Source organism: Archocentrus centrarchus, chromosome 16 (genome assembly GCF_007364275.1).
Source record: "Archocentrus centrarchus isolate MPI-CPG fArcCen1 chromosome 16, fArcCen1, whole genome shotgun sequence".
In the NCBI taxonomy this organism is placed as follows: Eukaryota; Metazoa; Chordata; class Actinopteri; order Cichliformes; family Cichlidae; genus Archocentrus; species Archocentrus centrarchus.
This window is the reverse complement of record NC_044361.1, coordinates 21,837,053-21,856,119: the sequence shown is the minus strand read 5'-3', so window position 1 is coordinate 21,856,119 and position 19,067 is coordinate 21,837,053. Positions and strand designations below refer to the sequence as shown.

General features: G+C 38.6%; 1 protein-coding gene across 1 annotated transcript; it reads right to left on the bottom strand.

The window, feature by feature from the left end:
* Positions 1-128: 128 nt before the first annotated feature.
* Positions 129-19,064, bottom strand: jazf1b (JAZF zinc finger 1b). Its single transcript, XM_030750873.1, has 5 exons — positions 18,817-19,064; positions 8,404-8,476; positions 7,540-7,736; positions 5,619-5,788; positions 129-2,912 (listed from the first exon to the last, which is right to left on the bottom strand). Exons 1-5 carry the CDS (start codon positions 18,929-18,931, stop codon positions 2,736-2,738), a joined length of 732 nt encoding a protein of 243 aa, XP_030606733.1. The 5' UTR covers positions 18,932-19,064; the 3' UTR covers positions 129-2,735.
* Between the last annotated feature and the right edge of the window lie 3 nt (positions 19,065-19,067).

The window sequence follows — 19,067 nt, the reverse complement described above, 5'->3', positions numbered from 1 at the left end:
GTTATTCCATTCATAGAAATGTTTCTTTAGTTGAGTGAGTTCCATGTATCTAAAATGAATTAATAAAATCTGTTTAAAACTGAATTGTGTTCAAAGAGTTAATAATGCAAATGTCAGAAGAGCAGAGAAACTTTTATTGTAAAGTAACAAATGTTTACATGAAGCAGCTTTTTTGAAGAAATACAGTACATCATCTGGTTTTGCCTTTTCATACATAGTTCTATACACTTTTTAAACTTTGGAAAGATATGAAAATATAATTTAATGCACTTGACACTGGACAATACATTCACTGTACACTATATCAAACACTTTTCTCCATACTGGCAGTTCAGTCTTGCCATTATTCTTATTTGGACTTTAGTTCCTTAACACTAACATCCAAGCTGTGAAAATGACATAATGGCTCAGTTTTGATAATTTAATACTCATTTTTCAATTACTTTAATTACAAATGGTTAACATTTTTATGGCACAAAGTAAGAGCTGCACGTGTTTCTCTCACAGCCAAAGGACAGGACTATGAGAAATGAAATTTCCTGAATATACTGATACTACTGTTGTTCATTGTTTTTACTATTATTCATGACAGTCAACAGGTTTTTTTTTAAGACCTGAGGCCTGTACTGTGAAGCAAGATTTGGGCTCATCCAGAAAACTTATTAGTAACGTACACTGCCATGTTAGCTTAATGCTGCACACCTAACCTGCTCTGCTGGTTGTATTTGAAATAACAGTTCAAAAGGTACGAAATCTGACCAGTCAGTTCAGCATAAAACTGTGTCCCCGCTCTTGGAAGACCCCTCTGACCTTGGTGTGGGGATCATAAGAGGGTCTAAAGTCTATTTTTCCCTGATGGCATCAATAAGAAATGCAAATGCATAGAAGCAACTTTTTTTTGTTGTTTTTGTTGACTGCAAACAATTTAAAAACAACTTTATAGAAACATTTTCATCTAAACAATAATATACAATCCTAAAAGGGGACACCTATTTGTACTTAGATCAAATTTGCATATAGACTAAGCCTATATTTTAATTCTAACCTGTCTAACACACCTAAACATTAATTAGTTGTAAACCGTTATATTCTCCTGTGTTAATTATAAAGCTGTAATACTGACAAGTTTGTTAATTTACAGTCAGCATTGGCTTTCTTTCATGACTTCAAATAAGTGCTTTTTTTTTTTTTAGTAATGCTGACCAAAGTACTTAAAGCTCACACACATTCATCCATTTTCTCCCGTTTATCCAATCCAGGATCACAGGGGAGCTGGAGCCAATACAAACATTCATACAGCATTTTTATACACTAGAGCAAAAAGCTCTTTTTTTGTTAATTATTACACACACTCACAGTTTATTTATCTGCAGCATCCATGCTTTTAGTATGCATTATGTGTTTAATTTTAGAAAAATTTAGAAAACCTTTGTAATGTCACTCTGCTGCCTGTAGACCTGTCCGTGATTCTGATTGGTCAGATGCTACCAACACCATCCCCTTCGTGTGACTGAACCCACAGAGGAATTGGTAACAGCCGGGTTCACTTACCAAGTTGATAACCACCTTTGTGTCATTGCAGATGTTCAAGTAAGTGAACCCAAATAAGGAAAATATATTCTGGGTATGGTGACCTTGCGTCATAGAACAGGCCTCAGAGAGTCAGTGAATAGTAAACAGTCTGGGCTGACTGCCGTGTTCAGCTGAATCTGTATGAACCATCAAAATTATACAAAGACTTTTTGGAATGGTTTACATTTCAAGGCAACAGCTGTTATTACAGAAATCTCACAATACTGAAAAGACTAAATGATTGATGTACATCTTTCTGTGGAGCAATGTAGAATGTGCAACTGTACACTTGCTGTATATACACTAGAAACAAAATGCTAATTTGTTTGGCAACTTTTACAAAAGTGCTTCTATCCCTTACTGTACATAAGCTTGGAAAACTGCTTATGTATTTAGGGAAGCTGTCAGGATACAGAGTTCAATTCCACTGAACAGCTTAAATACTATCAGAACACTCAGAACTCAGAACAGGATTATGGTGCTGACATGTTAGCAAAAAAAAAAAATCACCTGAGATCATTCCTTTGGTGCTCAGACGTGTTTGCAGTAAAATCAATCAAAAAGAGTTTGGAATTTTCGTGATATGAAAGAAACTACAATAAGTCCAACAAATGATCAATAACACTAAAAATATTAGAGAACGCCAAATACCAAGGTTTTATGTTGGATTCTCATGCTATAAGTTAACACATCCATTTTTCATTTGCCTCTGTCACATTTTAGCCGCAGAAGAGAAACCGTTTGACATGACAGCTGCATTTTATGGCTGCTTTCTTTGTCAGCAAAGCATCCAAATCTTTTCTCTTCTTCCCTTTAAAGCAGATCACTCTACAGTACACGCCAGGCTACTTGCGACCTGGGCTACCACATGCCCTCATCTCTACTGAGCACCATATCTCATAAAATCATAGATAAATAAATAAATTATACTTTAAATGTGCAAAACGCAAAAATGTGAACTGAATATAGATTCAACATTCTGCATAAAAAAATATGGTTGAATAGTAACGTATTTAAATCGTGCAATGGTGTGTAGTGTAGCAAAATACAATGAGTAAGGAAGAAAAGGGGTGGGGAAAGGGAAACAGCCCCTGCTGGTGATGGTGGTCTTTAGATGGTTGTTGACATAGCCTGAAGGCAAGCGTTGGTAACTCACTCGGGCTCTACTGCTGCAGCTTGCGGATCATGTCAGTAGAGATGGGGGGGTGGAAGTTGATTGTGTGGTGGCGAAGACCCTGAGATGTTTTGTAACTCTTCCCACACCGGCACTTAAAGGGTTTGCGCACCCGTATCTGAGTTCGGTGGCCATTCTTGGCATGATACTTAATTCCGTTTACATTCTGTAATCAAACAAGGAAACAAAAGAGCCACCACTTTAATCAAAACCACCAATGTTAGCATTATGTAGGATGTGTTTTTAGCATCTATGGACAAAATAACCTTAAAGACTATTTGCAATCCAAGTAGTTGAGAGTGAACGCAACTCCTGCACCTTCTCTGGGTTTTCAAACTAAAAATTTCAGTCTGTGACTGGAGACTTCAGAGGTTTTCTCAGACTAAAACAGACAAGTAGTATAAGTTAAGGGAGACCAGAGGCAACTGTAACAGGTGGCAGTTGCAACACATTCAATCCCACATCAATTTTCACATCTGCAGAAATTCTTTAAAACAAAACTGACTCTGACATAAAGAAGTTACTTTTTTGGATGTACAATATTTTTCTTCTGCTGCCTGAAGTTAGATTACTGAATGTAAGTTTACATGAGTTCTGTTAAAAATTTATATGAACATCCAATGCTAATATAGGTCTTAATATAAGTCTTGCTAGCTAGAATTCAATATTGTAACATGGATGCCATATTGGGAATAACTAACAGTTACAACTGCAGGTACCTTGTTTGTCTGTGTTGACATAATTCACTGGTAAATTATTGACATATTCCACTAAAGTTACATTTACAATATTTGTGTTTTTAAAAATGTAAGTTTATATGTGTTAAAACAATATTGGCCTACAAACTGACAGAAATTAACTGTCAGTTTGTATGTTTTATGCATATATGCATTTTATATATATATACAATCAAATATATCATACAATTCACTGCTTTTAAATACATATATAAATATGTTCTTCACATGATCCCATTGCATTATTTTTTTATGATCTAATATGTAATCTGTAATACCTTAACACTGATTAATAGTTGTTGTCCAAATTAACACAAGTTAGCTTAGAAACTGTTGTATCATTAGATCATCAGTGTAATTTGAGTAAAATGTGTCAGTCAATAGAATTAAAATCTAGCTTCCAATAGAATAGTTGTGAAGTCTTCTGCAAAAATAGAAAAATTATCTTTGCCTTGAAAGCACAGCCTACAATGCCCCCATCTACACAAATGTAAAAGTATGTAGACTAACAATTTTACTAGTACAAAGTTAAATTATTTGACACAACTACAATAATGTGATTACTTTGAAGAATCCTTGTGTTTGAGATATAGCGAACTAGTATGATGTATTTCCCTTGCATTAAAATGATTATTATAGTCTTGTCCTTATTAGTGAAATAAGCCAGATTTATAATAACTAATGATTAGATGCAGAGTGGTGTATAAACACAGAGAGTGAAAAGAGGTGAGTGAAGAAAAAACACTCAGTGCATCATGGGAAGCCCCCAGCAGCCTAGGCCTACTGCAGTGTAACTAAGGGATGGTTCAGGGTCACCTGATCCAGCCCTAACTATAAGCTTTATCAAAAAGGACATTTTTAAGTCTAATCTTAAAAGTAGAGAGGGTGTCTGTCTCCCAAATCCAAAATTGGAGCTGGTTTCACAGAAGAGGAGCCTGAAAGCTGAAGGCTTTTTACTTTTAAATACCCTAGGAACCACAATTAGGAGTAAATGCTCTTTTGGGGTGATATGGTACTATGAGGTCTTTTAAGATAAGATGGGGCCTGATTGATCATTTGGTGGGAGAGGCTCAGAACAGTGAGGGAAGAGCTGCAGGAGGAGGGCTATCGATTTTCAAATTCTGGTGTGCACTGCATGGAGAAAAGAATATTAACACATTAAATTGCATCCATGTGTCTGATGAGCCAGTCCAAAAGTATGAGCATCACTATTTTGCTCTATTCAAAGATGTTTTCCAAAAGATTTTAGAACATGGCTGCAGGAATTAGCTGGCCTTGTTCTAAACCTTCATTTCCTTTTATCCAAAGGTGTAAGATTTCTTTAGACAGAGGAAGAGATTGTTTCCCAGAGCTGTGGCCTCCATCACACTCCCTTCCTGCCTTTCTGAAGCACTGATTCTGAAGACTATAAGAACCTACAGATTCACTCATATGCCTATGGTCATCCTCATAGACTTACTTTGAATACCTGCACACAAGCTCACCTGAAACACTGAATTACTATTAATACTAGTGCTGTTAGTCAGCCTTCCATCATGCACAGGGGCATGGTCATGCTAAACAGAAAAGGGCCAAGAATAAAATTGCCTAAAATATAGTTATAATGTAACATTAAAGGCATTCACAGACTTTGATTTATCTACAATATTTGGACAAAAAGAGGTTGCCAGTCAACATCTGAATGTAGGACGAGACACAAAATGTTTTCTTGTTACAAACCTATCTTGTTTTACCCCTAAACAGATGCCTGCTACCTCAGACTAAGTCATCGACTATAACCCTGTCATTCACGTCAGCGATGCAATTTTCTCAGGCTGCACATAATTTATTCCAACCACACACACCAGATGTGGATGGAAAATCCTATAAAACTCCATGTCTCTGAAGTGGACTAGATGTATGCATTTCTGTTGTTGTAATGCTCAACTAAGAACCAATTTTCTTTTGTCAACAGCAGGGTAGCATTTGTATTTATTTCGTGAGTAAATAAAATTGCATATCTCACACTTTGTGCAATGCAAATATGGCTTGTTTTCATTTGGTCCCTCTGGTCACAATAAAGATATTTCACACTGTTTTATTATGTTTACAACAGGCATTCTAATAACGTGTAAGAGACCATGAATTAAACATACCTTATATCTCTTTTTACAGCCTGGAACAGGGCATGCAAAAGGCTTTTCATCTCCTCCGTTCATGCACATGGAACTGAGGATGGACTCAGAGCTGATGGCACTCTCTGTGGTCCACGACTCATCACTGTCAGACTCCTCAAACTCTACGTCCTCTTCATCACACTCACTGCCTGTTAAAGGGTAAAAAGATTTAAAAGCAAATAGTAAATGACTCAGGGCATCTTCACCAGGCATGTAATCACTCAAACTGGTTTCACATTTATGCACACTTTCTATGATGATGAAACCCTGGCCTTTGAGCCTTAAGGTTGACAAATATGGACCTTCACAGCATGTGTTCTGTGGCAGTGTTCCCACAATCTTGACTTCATTTGTTGCTGGGGCAGAGTTTTTGGAAAGACTGAAATATGCAAATTGTGGGAAAGAATTTAGGCATTTCATCGGGGTATTAGGTCAACAAGCTACCATTGTTTTATTAATTCATTAAAGATGTCATTCCAGAAAAGTATATACTTCACAAAAAGAAGACATGGGAAACCATCACAAAAAGAAAAGAAGATTGCTGTTATTTATGAAGCCAAATAAAGGAATCTGATTAGTTGGACTAAGCTGGGCTGTCCCTGATTTTCTGCAGTCTGAAGTGAGCTTCATTATATGGATGTCAAGTAACAACCAGCATTTGCCAGCAGACTTTCTCATTATCCAGGGTTCTAAAAGACATCATGAATGATCTATCATAATATATTATCTCCTATTGTTTTCATTTTTTAATGATACTGAAATATATTTAACAGCATTATTAATTTTCAAAAACAATTCAATCACAATAACTAATATACAGAACAGATTATGCATTTATGAGGCCATAGAATGAGAAGATGAAGAGAGACACCATGCGGTCACTTTTCATGTCAACACCAGACGCATTTTATATAGTGACAGCTGAGGCAATAAAAAGCTGCAGCTATAGTGCCTGAACAGGCAAATACAAACTAAACAGACTCAAAGTGGGTGCTTGCTTGTAATTAAGCTCAATGAGGGAGACTGCTGTAGAGGCCACACTGGAGACTGGAATTACCAGCAGCAACTGAGCGAGAGACAGGGAACGTTTCTCCCAGGGAAGTGATCAAAGTCAGCAAAACTCTCTGATCATGGCGCTTCCTAATCCTGAAGCACTTGTTTCAGTGGAATAATTCTTACAGCAAGACGTAGGAAAAAGACAAAGCCCACAGACGATGCAAACTTTGTTCTTGGTAGCATTGCATGTGAATAATTTAATTCAGAACTGACGTTCATTGCTTAAAAAACTAACAAAAAACTTCAATCTCAGAAAACACTTTCCACTTTCCTTTGGAAAGTGAATAAAGTAATAAAATACAATCAAATAAGCTGGCAGAGATTAATCATTTCTTCTGTGGGGTGACTGGAGGGGTGAAGGGTGAGTGGATATTTGCTCTCACGTGGACAAAAATCAGTCCACTTACTGCTACACCACTCCGCTGCTTGCCTAGCTAACACTACATAACTATAATTTCTTACATGTGTGTTTTGTATTTCCCCTCATTTTCCTGTATTTTAATGAAAAACTACATTCTTGGGGATTTCTACTCTATCATCACTTATGTTAACAACAATTACATTGTGCTCAAAATTGTAGATGGACTCTAGAGCCCCATCAAATAGAAACAATTAAGGAAGGAAAACATTCAAACAGCCTTTATTGGGAGTGTTACTTTAGTATATATAAGCACAGAAAATTACATCAAGTAGTAGAGTAAACACAAAGCCTTGGAGTTTGCTGAATCTAAAATCAAAAGCGTAAATTTTTGAAATAAGACTATAAAACAAGATAAAATAACTTAACACGTACCGCACGGCCACTGTGGCTAAATACTAGAACTAGTGTGTTGATGATGGTTACCTGTAGGTGTGCTGCTGCGGAAGGAAGAAGAAGGGGTGATGGGTGGGGTGACTGGAGGGGTGAGGTTTCCACTGGTGTGGCGGGGTGGTGTGGAAACATTGCTGCGTGACAGATTGCCTGTAAGAGACAGAGACAACTTGGGCTGCACCTTCTTCTTCAGGGCCTCGTGTTCTCGCCTTGCAGCATCTGTCATGAACCTGGTATTGTGGGGTATAAAACTTGTAAGGGATCACAAGCTTTTTTTTTATGAAAAGAGGATAGTCTCATTCAGAGTACAATGAGCAACTTGTCCTGATATTTAGGCAGTTATGGTACTGTAGGTTTGCTACTGCTTAGATGAAGAAGAAAAAAAAAAACAACACTGGCTACACTTCCCTTAAAAACCGTTTGGACTTTATGATTGACAGTAAAGTCTTCAGCAAATGTGCACTATAAAACCAAAATGTTAATATAGACACTGTTAAAGCAAATGTGGAATTAACAAATTAAGTGACAGCCACATCAAGATGTGTTTGCGCAAGCAGGGAGACAGAGGCAGACCTTCTTGTACAATGGTTTGTTACATAAAGCTTTTAAAACCACTGCATACGCAGCATATCAAAGACAACTGGGATGAACCCAGTGCAATAAAACACCCAGCTGCCAAATACTATAGCAATTCATTTAAGCAATCCACCAGATGACATTTAAGATTGCCTGTAGAACCTCAGAGAAACACACACTTTTACAGTTAAATCTTTGCAGGCAAAACACTTTTTTTTGTCAGATTCTAATAAATTAAAGTCACTTTACTGACAATTGAGTTACTACATTACTGAGGAAACATTCACAGGGGTTATTTTATAAGGAAAGTTGTTTCTTTACCTGTTGATATAGCTGAGAGCAACATATGATGGCTGCTGCTGCTCTTGCTTCTCCAGGAGACAAGGGTCTGTATCTGAGAGGACATGTCAGACATAAAGGGAGAAAATTAGGCACATTATATACCAGAGAAGATATATCACCAGGTGCAATTCTGTAATTTTACAGAAAATGTCGTCAAATAGGACCACATGGAGAGCAGGACTGTTATTTTTTTGTTGCAGTTATCCATTTATCGATGCATTTTGGTTCTTATTAACATTTCAGTGTCCCAACACTCAATGCTCCAGTTTCATATAATAATAAAAAAAAAAAAAAGAATGAAATGAAATGAAAATAAAAATAAAAATGACTAATATATGAAATTAAATAAATCCAGATAACATACCAGTATAACTAAAACCACCAGAACTACAACTACAATCAAATATTTGTACCCATGCCCAATACATAAACCAATATAAAACAGTATAAGCTTTTATGCTATGCAGTTAAAAACTAAATGCCATTAGCTGTTTTAAACGTAATCTTTTTCAGGCATTTTTTTTTTTTTTTTTTTTTTTTACATAATTTTCCTGAACTGTCATGGTGACAAAAATATCATTTGAGAGGTATTCCAAAGTGAATACAGCAATATTTTAGAGCATTACATGAGCGTTACCTCTTGGCAGATGAAGCGGTGACATTGGGAAATACAAGAAGGATGAATCACAAATGATATGTGAGCCTAGCCTTCATGCTACAGATTAGTCTTTTGTGACTGATAAGCTGAAGCAATCTGCATCATTGTTTCCAAAGGTTGGTACTTCTAACTGTCCAATTGTCACTTTTTTGGGACACTTAAATGCCACAGCAGTGTGGCTGCTAGGCTTAAAAGTAGTAGAAGTTATGTATTTTAAAATAAAACTGAATTTGTTTCAGCGCACGCTAAGACAGACTGGTGTTTTTCACCCAAATTAAGATAGCCGGTTTTCCCCACAATGCAATCTCTTATGTCACAAGACAGAAGACCCACACAAAAGTTTACATTATCCACCCAGAACAAGCCCCTCTGCAAAAGGTCCAACAACAGCTTGCCACCTGTAAACTGTCCAGGCTGGAAGCACTGTTGTGTTCCATGTTTGCAGCAAAGTGTTTTTTCGACCCAGACAGACAGGCACAGAGGAAAGGTGCGGCTATGTGGTAACTTACGCTGACTTTACTGATTTTTAAACAGGGTGTTTTTAGAAGCCACTTTTATGACACATGTTGACACTGTGGAAATATAATCAGGCAGGGTTTTGCCAAAGAAATGTAAAAACCAAGTAAGTAAACACTGGAGGGCTTTAGATTCAGACAAATATCATTTTCAGAACTTTTACACAAGACTACCTTAGTGTTATAACTTGCTAATTAAGTTATTTGTAATCTATTCTGTCATACTAACTGATATATGAATAAACTATTGGTCTTTGCTGCCTTAAAAAAAAAGTTAGGCATTATGCCCTTGAGCAGTGCGATTTGAAGAGCCAGAGTTCCAAGTATGAATTTGTGTTGAAGAATGTGATGTGCTGTCAAGAAAAGGATGTGGGCTCAGCTAAATAGACAAATAAAAAGCATTCAAAACCAAGGTATTGTGCAATGCTTATGTTTATCAAGAAAAGTGATGTTGAAGCAGATCCACAAACTGATGCTGGTTTCTAAACCAACTCTGGAAGAATATTCGCATTCTGGTAAAACGCAGGCTCCAGTCTATCTTGTCCTGTTCTGCAACATCGTTTTATATAAAATACAGAACAAAACAGTGACTCCTCAGGAGCCTTCTGTTTTAAATTTCCACTGCATTTTTTTTTTTAAAAAGCTGCTCTGCAGACACCACATTGCTTACACATGACCACACTTGACACATACTTCGCTTTCCCATGCTGTGCTCCAGACATTCATCTTGCTCAGTGGTGCTAAATGTACAACAATAGCCAATCTCCACACCCTGAGGTGAAGCAGGCCTGACTTCAAACACTCTTCCCACTGCTGTCCATGTGGGCAAAGAGAGATGCCCCATAAAACAACAGTTTCTACCACTTACCAGCTAAACCGCTGTGCCTTCCTCTGTGAAAGACTGCTACCCCCATGTGGTTAAAACTATTACTCGTTTCACCTATGTGCTTATTTTTACACTTACACTTAAAAACATTTATACATTTATACACTTACATTTAAACACTTACACCTAAGGCTATTTCCAACACTGAATTTTAAATTATGCTTTTGTAAGGCACAATGACTAAAGTGCTGCTTTAACAAGCTATGTGTATTGAGTAACAAAAAATGAATGCTTATCACACTACTACAACTAATAACAACCAATTTCCATTTGATACAATTAAAAAAAAAAAAACTACAGCATTGATAAGAAACACATGGAAAATATGTAATTAAAGTTCTTGGTTAAAGGAATAAGCAACACCTTTTTCACGCTGTAATAAAATCTTGAGTCATGCTCATTTATTGCTTCCACTGCCTTGGGATTTTACTCCTGTTTGCATCTTTCTTTGTTTAATTGTTTCCCTGGGTTCTATTAAAATTCTGCTGGACAGAAAGACCTAGAAGGCCAAAGAAGAATTCATTAAGTTTAGGGGGCTCTCTTTTCCTTTTAGATAACTATTTATACTTTACTGTAAATGCACATGTAATTTAAGTAGGAGCAAATCCTGGAGTTGAAACCCAAACATCACCACTTTTAAGCAGTGGATGCTGGCACCACATGTTTAGTCATATTTAAACTTATGTTCACACACAATGATTAGAAGTTCCATCTAAAACATCAAATCTTTCCTTATTTTTGACTCTAGAGTCTATCGTTTAATATACAAGAGAAATCTAGGTCAAGTTGAATGTACAAAAAAATCTAAATGAGAGAGATTAATTTAAATTACAGGCACCTGTGCACACATAATTATCCATCAAGAAAACGGACAGCTCAGATGACCCTCTGGATTTTAATCAGTGAAACCCAAAGCACATTTAAGTATCTGTGGAAAGGTACACATTTAAGAGTTCTAAAACATAGCCAACAAGGCAACATTAGTCTTACTTTAAATCGGAATGTTTCAGAAGACACAGAGTATTATTAGCTGGTAAGGCCAAATCTCTTGTAAATTATGGCTACGTGTTATGATAGATAGAACAGATCAAATCTCAGCACCTAAGGCAGGAGGTTTCTTTCAAGGCCTCAGTCGTAAGCAAGTGTTTCATTAACGGTGGATTTATCCCCAGTGAGAAGAACAGCACACCTCTCTTTACTCTCCAGCCAAAGTCATGGAAACACAGAGTAGCAAAGACAGATTCATTATGACACCATTCCCAGGCCAAAAGCAAAGGGCTGTGCATAGACTACTGCAGAGACTATTCTGAGCTCTGGGTAATGGCATGTGTGTGTGAGAGAGTGCATGAGAAATCCCTCCTAAGATCTCTAATGAGTCTCAAGCAGCGGAATGGCAGCCTGCTCAAACAGCAGTGGATCAGTCTGTTCCTGCACGCTGTAAATCACACACACCTCAGGTGGGACCAGAGAGGAGGCCTGCAGGGGCCAGCTCCCCACAGCCTCCGCTATTCTTTTGGGGCCACCAGCAGTCAAGCACCAGGATGAAGGTGCCTCAAATAGAGATGAGAACCCCTCTAATCAAACTACACAGGTGGTCCACCTTGGTGGCCATCTATTAGAAGCCTTCTAGGGGAAGAAAAAAAAGAGTATTAATTCTAAAGGCAAAGAAGCACTTCCTATAAGCTCTAGCAATGTTTATTTATTTGGTGAAGTGGGGAATAAAGAGAAGCAGGACAGGTAGAAACTAAGAATGAATCAAATTTAAACCATTTGACATACAATTTAATTTTGATTTCTGATTTCCACTGACATTTTCTCAAATTATTTAAAGACACATATTAGTTTAAACTATTTTTGGCTCTGAAAACCCAAAACATCCCCACACACAGTTTTGATTTTCAGAAAATTCCTTTTTTTTTTTGGTTAATCAGCATGCAGCTCTAACATAAGTTTTCATTGAGGAACATGAAGGAAAAAAATTTGGAAAAAATGAAAGAAAGCTGGTAATTTTCTTCTAATCAGAAATATATATATATATATATATATATATATATATATATATATATATATATATATATATATATATATAAATAAAAACATTTATTGGAGCTACGCAAAGTCTGAAAAGGCATTGCGCTTTCATCTATGACTTTACCTTAGGTTTTTAAAAGTGTTTCTTAGACCTTAAAGTATTTCAGTTAAGTGGTGTAGCCTTGACATGATGATGCACATCAACTTGCCTTTTGATATAAACCACTGGCTCAAATGATATGTGACACTTGTGTAGCAGTGTCACATATCATTTGAGCCAGTGGTTTATATCAGCAGAACAGCCCTATGACGGTCTGTGAAAGGAAACCTACAAACGATCACAGACAAACTTTCCTGAGGCAACAGGGGAAGTGACGCCTGCTACTCTCTCCTAACACCCTCCATGACAAGTACACACACACACACACACACACACACACACACACACACACACACACACACACACACACACACACACAGACACACAGACACACACACACACACACAGACACACAGACACACACACACAGACACACACACCCCTCCCTCTCATTTCCACCAGTGTCTGGCTCTCCACCCTCATGGCCAAATGCACTGTGGGGTAGAGCAGAGTGGTGAGCATTATGGTGACATGTTTATGGTGGCTCTGAGCGGCAGGGAACATTACCAGGAGTGGTGGCACAGGTAATTCATTACAATGTGACCTCGAAGGAGGAAATGAAACAGAGTCAAGCTCCATATGTATAAGCTGCCTTTGTGGGTTACTGAAAAAACATGGTGAGGTTAAAACAATCCATTTTAAATGTGTTTTATTGAGACAGCAACTTATGCACATTTGCAAAGATGTGTTTGCACAAACACACAAAAAAATATATAATAATTACTTCTCATGGCCACTTATTAATTTTGATCTCTCTAGAGAATATATTCTTGATGAATTGATTATTTCCCTAGTGTATCAAATTACCAGTTCACAGCTGGGTAAAATGCAGAAATGCAACAAATCAGTAGTGGTGAAACTACTGAATGTTCGAAATTTTTGAAAAATTAGTTCAGATTAATTTTCTGTTACTCTGATAATAAAGAAATCATTCCAGTGCAGTGTGCCAGGAATGACTATCTTTAAAGCTAACTCTAAATTTAACTTTGTAGCTGTTCCATTTATAAACCTACCTTTTTCGAAGGCTGAAGAAGTCTTGTGACAATAATTATTTTAGTCCAAGCCATGGCACTTTTGGTAGGATACCACCTTTATTAGCAAAGCAGTGTGTGACAAATAACCAGGATAAGACTTTAGGTGAAATTTAGGTGTCACAGACGAAATTACTAAAATAACAAGACTTCAGCAAAAATATCACATTGAACACACATGTTGTGTAACACCAACATAGGCTGTACATTATCTCATGTACGAAACCTTTTTATGAAGTATATGAGCCCCTGATGTTGCAGTCACTGCAAAGGAACAGGAGCAGCAGTGTCAGGGTTGGGGAAATGTAATTAGGCTCACCAGGTGCACAGATCAGGGAACTAGTTGCTGTTTCCCAAATTTATTACTTCCGCGCAGATTATGGGGGAGCAGAGCAAAATCTACTAAACGAGCCTCCAGTGAGGACTGGCAACAACCAGACTCATTGTTATCGTTCCTGGACACTTCAGGCCATCACTATGCCAGTACCCAGCAGCGCGCGCGTGCGTCCATGCGTGCGCACACACACACACACACACACACACACACACACACACACACACACACACACACACACACACACACACACACCAACAGGTCTAAATAACATGATTGCTATTTGCTTCTGGTCTACAGTGGCCTGGTTGCTCAGTGACAAAGTAAACATTTCAGTGAATAGGTGTATGCAGTTTTTACACCACACAAGAATACCAGGTTCACTAAGGAGCTCTTTCAGGCTTAACAGCACACATTAGGCTCATAGTTCAAACTTTCCAGGTTCTGATGGTGTTTTCTGGGCCTGATTAGCTTACAAAGGCCTAAGTGGACAACCTGATTCTCATATTATCAATTTAAAACTCAAAATACAGTTTCATTCACAGTGAGGGATGAACAATAACTCAAGTATCTTATGTGGGTTGGTAATTTAATCTATATTTACATTACACCTGACAAAAAAACCTCAAAACAATCAGGTTTCATAGCCATTCAGTATTATGGAGAGATTATAATATATTCACCTAAAAGAATAATTACCCTAGCTAAGTTCTTTGATTGAGTTATAATGTGAAAAATAAGGTCATTGTATGGTCTTTACCTTATAATATAAAGCGTTTTGAGGTGACTGTTGTTGTGATTTGGTGCTATATAAATAAAACCGAATTGAACTAAAATTCAGAGTTGTTAAAATAAGCTGACTAACTTCTGGCCTACAACACCCATCTAAAAAAAGGGGCAACCAACAGCAAAGTAGCGCCATCTTTTGTTCACACACTGAACCAGCAGGCTGGCTAGCAGGGGACAAGAATGTGTGCTTGTTTTCCAGGCGCCTAATTATAACGGAGAATGTTCTTTAAGCAGCAGGCCACCAGATGAGGAGGAAGACATGCCAAATCAAGCACTCGCTCTGTAATTATGCTTCACAGGCACTTGGCACAACGCGCAAGATTTCTCACTTCTCATAGCAAGCACAGGCCAGCAGACAAAGGAGGGGGAGGCCAGCAAAGTTTTTTCCACTTTGAGCCAACTAATTGCTTCATTATTCCCCAATAAGTCATTTGGAAGACTTTTTTTCTAAGGCTAACACCTTGGACACATGCACAGCACACAGTCAGAGAGCGGAGGATATTAAAGCCAGTCAGGCAACAAACAAGAACAACAGAGACAGCTGAGCCTTGTCAGCTTCAATAGCAAGAGTCTGAAATATGACATTGGGGAACAGATGTAGTTCCCCACAGTTTGAAAATCACAGGGTCAAACTCTGAGGACTGGAATTCACATTCTTGACTAGCCTTTGTTAAAAAGATATAAATGCTTTAGCACAGCAAAAAATGCAGTGTTCATAACATATTAATATAATAACATGACAAGCAAGGATTAGATCTAAATGAGAAACCACGGGACACTGTCACAGGGTAGGCTTACCATGCTTTGTCCTTCTTTTGACTCTCAGTACCGACTGAATACTAATGCTAATGGCTGCGGCACTAGCTAACTGTTACCATAGCAATCTGTTCTGGTAGCTAACTGCTGAAATTCGCAGCCCAGCGCAACAGCACCTCAGCAAGGGGCAGCGCCAGGCGATCAACCACTGGCTAGGACCCTGACTCATCATGGGCATGAATATCATGGTCATTTTGGTTTTTTAAAACTGCACAACTTTGAATTTATTTTGGATTTTCTTTAACCCTAAGTAGGTTAAAATTATACATGCAGGCTCAAATGTATACAAATACTCACTTAAATATTTTTAATAAGCGGTGCTGAAGGTTCTACAATGTCTTGAAAACTTGACAAGACCAAGGCCTCTTAACTTTGCATTAGTGATCATGGTAACTGGTGGTCATGATAACTGAATACAACTGGTAATTTCTATTTGCCAACATAAAAAGGAGTTGTTTGACAGGACTCATTGGATTGACCCATACTTAGGACAATGGGAAAGGCTAAGGAACTCAGGGAAGATCTAAGGAGAATTATATTAACACAAGGTCGGAAGGTCTTTTGGAGCTATTTCTAAACAACTGCAGCTTCCAAGATCATTAGTTCAAACAATTGTACATAAGTACAAGTGATGTGTCATCACTTTGCCAAGGTCTGGAAGAAGACCCAAACTGTCACACTCAGATGAGAGAAAGCTGGTTAGGATGTTCAGGAACAAGCTGGAAACGCCAGTGTCATTGTCCCTAGTGAAGTGAGTTTTACATCGCCATGGCCTGAGGGGGTGCCAACCAAGAAAGAAGCCCTTGCTCCAAAATGAACACCCTCAAGTTCAACTGAAATTTCCAGCTGCCCACATGGAGGAGCCAAATGCCTTCTGGAGAAAAGCTTGATGGTCAGACGTGACAAATACTGAGCTATTTGGCCACAATGTCAAGAGGTACACTCTATTGCCAAAAGTATTCATTCACCCATCCAAATCATTGAATTCAGGTGTTCAATCACTTCCATGGCCACAGGTGTGTAAAACCAAGCCCCTAGGCATGCAGACTGTTTCTACAAAGATTTGTGAAAGAATGGAGCTCAGTGAATTCCAGCGTGATACCGTGATAGGATGCCACTGGGCGTCAAGTCCAGTTATGAAATTTCCTTGCTACTAAATATTCCACAGTCAACTGTTAGTGGTACTGTAACAAAATTGATATGGTTGGGAACAACAGCAAGTCAGCTATGAAAAATCACAGATTCTCTGAACAGGCTGAGTGGATGCTGAGGTGCATAGTGTGAAGAGATAGCTTTCTGCAGAATCAATCGTTACAGATCTCCAAACATCATGTGGACTTTGGATTAGCTTAAGAACAGTACATAGAGAGCTTCATGGAATGGAATGGACGAGCAGCTGCATTCAAACCTTACATCACAAAGCACAATGCAAAGCATCAGATGCCGTGGTGTAAAGCACACTGCCACTGGACTCTAGAGCAGTGGACGTGTTCTCTGGAGTAACAAATTATCTCCAAATCTCTGCCTGGGAATCTGACAGAACACCTTTGGGGTAAATTAGAGCAGAGACTGGGAGCCAAGCCTTCTCATCCAACATCAGTGTCTGACCTCACAAATGTGCTTCTAGAAGAATGGTCAAAATTCCATAAACACACTCCTAAACCTTATGAAACGCTTTCTCAGAAGAGTTGATGCCCTTATAGCTGGAAAGGGTAGGCCAACAGCATATTAAACCCTATGGATTAAGAATGGGATGTCACTCAAGTTCATATGTGTGTGAAGGCAGACGAGCAAATACTTCTGGCAGTATAGTGTATCACTGGGAGAGTAAAGGTGGGGCTTTCAAACCTAAGAACACTGTACAAACTGCCAAGCATAGTGGTGGTAGCATCATGCTCTGGAGATGTTTTGCTGCCAGTGGTACTGGTACAATGCACAAAATGGATGGAATAATGAAGAAGGAGGACTACCTCCAAATTCTTCAACTTCACCTCAAATCAACAGCTAGACAGTTAAAACTTGGACACAGCTGGGTGTTCCAATAGGGCAATGATCCCCTACCCACACCAGAACTGGTTTTGGAATGGATAAAGCAGGCTAAACTTAAGCTTCTGGAAAGCCCTGCCCTGTGAAAATTTGTGGACCATACTTGAAACTTGGATCTGTTCCAGGAAACCAAACAATTCCCAACTCCCAATTCTGCCAAGAAAAGTGGTCAAATATCCAGCTATAATTATGCCAAAAGCTTGTTGATGACTGTATCTCTTCCTCCTTAGTTACAGCAAGCCAAGAAGGTGGTGGGGGCAACATCTGTGTTGTTACCCTACTATGAAATAGTGTAGGCATACTGTAGAAAAACACCCATGTGGAACTGTACATGGTTTGAAATCTGGACACTGTAAAATAGTACAACTTTTCTAACTTTTCAACACAGTTCTCAGTTTCTAGACAGCTTTCTATCCTATTTTCAGATCTCAGGAATTATATATATTGTAAAACTACAGGACAACTTTTAAGAAAAAAAAGGTATTATTAATAAATAACACCAAGTTGCTTTTAGTCAAGTTAGAAAATAGAAACACTGGTAGTTTTTTTTTTTTTAAACCTATGTCAGCTGACAAACTTACATGGGACATATGTATTTGCAAACATGTACATATATACACACTGTTTAGAAAATTGTGATTATGATTCTATAAAACGAATTAAATTGAGACTAAAGAGGTCAGGAGGAAACCTAAGGCTTCTTAAAGTGATGATTTCGGTGAATAACACGTAAAACAGTGGCTCAGTGTCCTCACTTCAGCACAGTTAACTATGCTGTCAGGCGCACTGAAACAAGTTGCTAACTGTTAAGTTGGCTCACGACGTTACCAGCTATGGGTGCGTGCCCGGCGCTGCATTGAATAATGTTGCACGCGCGATATGAAACTTCCAGTGTGTATTCCTCTGCCGCCCTGTTGGAGTTGCAGCGATAACAAAACAAAAACAAACAAACAATGGCACAGGACAGATACAAATATTTACCGGAGAAACATCAACAGCCACCACACCTAGCAACATGGTTGTCAGGACGCAGGAAGTAACTTGCTAGGTGGCTAATTAGCCACGTATGCTAGCTGCAAACCTGGGCCGTTGCAGGCTGGGGCGCTCGTTACTTATCGGTTCTTACCGATGTGGTTATCCTCGATGTGTACAATGAGCTCGGACAGTGAGTCGAAGTGAAGTCCGCAGCCCCCGAACCTGCAAGCGTTGGAAAAGAAGGAAGCAGCTGCGATGCCTGTCATGGTCGCTGCTGCATCAGAAATGAAGGCAGCGGCGGAGGGAAGAGCAGCAGCGGGGCGGACAGCGGTGGCAACAGCTGGAGCTCGCACCGGCGGTGAGCGGACTTCTCCGAACTGCGTCAAACCAGCTGGAGACGTT